We start from the raw sequence: 3,091 nt of genomic DNA, 5'->3' as shown, positions 1-3,091 counted from the left end.
GTTTGTTGAGCATGATTTGGAGTGCCAGCAATTAACTACTTTAGTAGGTTTTGTTCTGCGGCAGTGGAGAAGTGCATAAAAAAATGCATACCCAACGAAGAACGAACGAATTATTTTTAAGCACAAGTGCGTGTGTTTATTCGTTGCACTTGGGTATGGTTGGGTTTTGGGGCGGGAGTGCAATATACAAGTGCGTGTGTGTGTTCGCTGTTCGTTGTTTATGCGTGAAATGCATAAGTCGCTTAAACAGTAGGTTTTACTTAACTTTGCGCGAAATACGCTATTAAAACATGCCGGAAAAGGGACTTACCAACTAGCTCCTCTATTTCCATTGGATCTATTTAATTTGTACGTTTCGTTTTCACATTATCCGCTTGCATTGGTATTTGCCTACCAAGTGCATTCGTTTATCAATTCCATTTTTAGCTTTTTTTCAAATTTTTGTTTCCTCCGCTATTTCTGGATTTTTTTTTGTTGCTTTGCGGTGACTTTCGGAGGAAAAGTATAAGATAAGCAAACAAATGAACTAACTTCTTTTCTTTGCCTTTTATTTTTATATCCACGAATAAAATTAAGTTGTAACTTTTGTACTTTACTAAGACTCATATTCGCACACTTTAGTTTTTAACATTATTGTGCCTACGGTCAGAATTTTTTATTAATGCACTTAAGGAATTCCCGAATACTTGCCGGTAGCGTAATTTAAAATTTTTTCCGATAATTTTTTTCTTTTTCCGCGCGGTCACACGACGATCCATTTTAATGATCCGCGCACTACTCGCGATTGGGAGTAATTGAAAGATTGGTTAGCGTCGAGACAATGTCACCGCTGTTGTAGGCGTGTGTACTCACTTATGAATGTATGTCCATGCGAAGGGTAGATCTCTCCCCCCCCCACAGGTTCTCAACAGGATGGTGGTACCAAAATCGCTGGAGTAACCAGGTGAGTGATACACATAGCTTCATATATATATGTCTACCATTTATTACCTACTCGCCAATAATTTCATGCATAGTTGTTATCGCGCTAATTGTTCATTGATTTCGGCAAAACGAGAGCATCAAATCAGGAATAGGAAAACGGGTTTGCCTATCTAACGTTTGTGGAATTCTTTTGTGTTAATTTTTGCTGTGAACATTGTTAATTTTGTTTTTCTTTCTATTGAATTCGCCAAAACAATTCAAAATATTAACTCGAACAAGGGAATTGATGTTTTTTTTATGCTCCTACATAAGTATGTAGTTAGGAGTATGTATTACATAGGTATGAGTTATTGTAGTTTAAGCCCCCTTGAACTCATTATTTAATTTTTAAAGCAGATTTATGAATTATGTGTGGAGTCCTTGTATTTTAAGCCCGCCTGAATTCATTATTTAATTTTAGAGGCAGAGTTAATCTAAGAATTAAAATCAATTGTGAAATAAAATAATGAATTTTGGTTGAAAAAAAGATGACTACGGAAATCATGAGGAGCTAATTTCATAAAACTTGGTGTAGGTGTTGCGCTTGCGCGCAAGAGGGGTGGAAGTATGGACAGGGCGACATGACAGGTTGACCAGACGAGACGGTGTGACTGACATACGGACGATAGTCAGGCTAAGGGGGCGTTGTAAGTTCAGAGGAGTCAGCACAACGCCCATGGCTTCGCGTTAGTTGAACGCTGATGAGGGTGGGTGGACTCCCCCTGACGTGACTGGACTGGCCTTCTTTTCTTTTTCAGTTTCTTTGCTTTGCTTTTTTTTATCACTTCTTCTTTTATCTCACCTAACTCGGCATGACAACACTTTTTTGTTAGTGTAGCGTAGGCAAGGCGAGTGCAACAGACCCACCTCGGCCGATGAGCTACGCCAGGTACCGCAAGCATGCCGACTTGCAACTCGACCGTGCAATAGCACTACAGCTACGTAACAAATGTGAGCATTGGAATTCCATAGTGCCAATTAGTATCATATTTTCTCATTCACAGGCAAGACGCACTCCTTCGAAATCTATCGCTGCTTCTGCAGCAATAAGTGTGGCTGTAATATATTGCCATTAGCTCCAGCTACATGTAGAGCATGTTAAACATTTTTATTTGTATTTGTACGAGCATCTGACAGCCCACTTGCGTACATAAATAGAAAATACAAAACATGATGAGGAACTTGAAAATGAAGATGATCAAGAGTACACAAAGGTGGAAACTGAGAACATGAAGCTAAAGCATCGATTGGCAATTCTGAATAAGGTTAGTCATTTTCAATATTATATCCTTGTTCGTCGACATTATAGGACATGTCATCATTGCAGGCTATTGTTGCAGAACAAAATGCCGCAACCACTGCTGTTTTTGGTAAATATGTAGCAGCGGTACTGCCCACCGCCGTCGGTGCAATGATTACGATAGCACAACAAACGCCATCTCCTGGGCATTCCCACAGCTTGCCGACACCAGCTATTATATCACGTGTGAATGCAACTGCGGCTAAATTTGGTTGTTATCAGTGCAATAGTGCCATGTCATTGGCAAAAACACTAAAGTTCGGAACACATTGAAAACGACGAGCTACGGGCCACAGCTTTGACTTTTTGAACGCTGCAGCGACATAATGAATTTGTATGAGTTTGACATAAAAGGAGAGGAAGAACCTTATCTGTCGCTGGAAAAAAATAGAAATAGATCTAATCTGGCCACAACCACAGACGTCGCGTAGCCCGGTCGTCACCAAAATAATTATCTACATAAGAGTACGTGTTCAAATAATTTGACAGCTGTGGTCCGTAGCTCGTCGTTTTCATTGTGTTCGGGCTATAAAGGCTGCTGGCACAAGAGATATAGCCAACGAAATAAATAAACATGATGTTCAATCGCCACTTGTGGCTAAAACTGAGGTTGCAAGTGCTCGCTTCATTAATGTGTTTCTCAAAAGGTATACAGTTTATGGTTATGTTCGTGCAAATATTTACAAAAATTTGTATATCAAATGTAGGGATTATGCTGTTCGTGTGATTTCAAACCTCTTAGGATCCGGAGATTAACCTGCCAACTTGCCGCAAGCAACGTATCTCATATAGATGCACGTTGGTCATTTACGTTCGACTATTATTGGA

At 39.8% G+C, this 3,091-nt stretch overlaps 1 protein-coding gene across 1 annotated transcript; it reads left to right on the top strand.

Moving 5' to 3' along the window:
- The first annotated feature begins 539 nt into the window (after positions 1-539).
- LOC118751128 (probable arginine--tRNA ligase, cytoplasmic) lies at positions 540-2,616 on the top strand. The gene is made up of 2 exons (XM_036485899.1): positions 540-2,228; positions 2,291-2,616. Exons 1-2 carry the CDS (start codon positions 2,193-2,195, stop codon positions 2,534-2,536), a joined length of 282 nt encoding a protein of 93 aa, XP_036341792.1. The 5' UTR covers positions 540-2,192; the 3' UTR covers positions 2,537-2,616.
- The last annotated feature ends 475 nt before the right edge of the window (positions 2,617-3,091 follow it).

The sequence above is a fragment of the Rhagoletis pomonella genome, unplaced genomic scaffold (genome assembly GCF_013731165.1).
Source record: "Rhagoletis pomonella isolate Grant_MI unplaced genomic scaffold, Rhpom_1.0 Rhpom_scaffold_00548, whole genome shotgun sequence".
Lineage (NCBI taxonomy): Eukaryota > Metazoa > Arthropoda > Insecta > Diptera > Tephritidae > Rhagoletis > Rhagoletis pomonella.
Note: the sequence above shows the minus strand (reverse complement) of the source record. Positions and strands in the feature narration are given on the sequence as shown.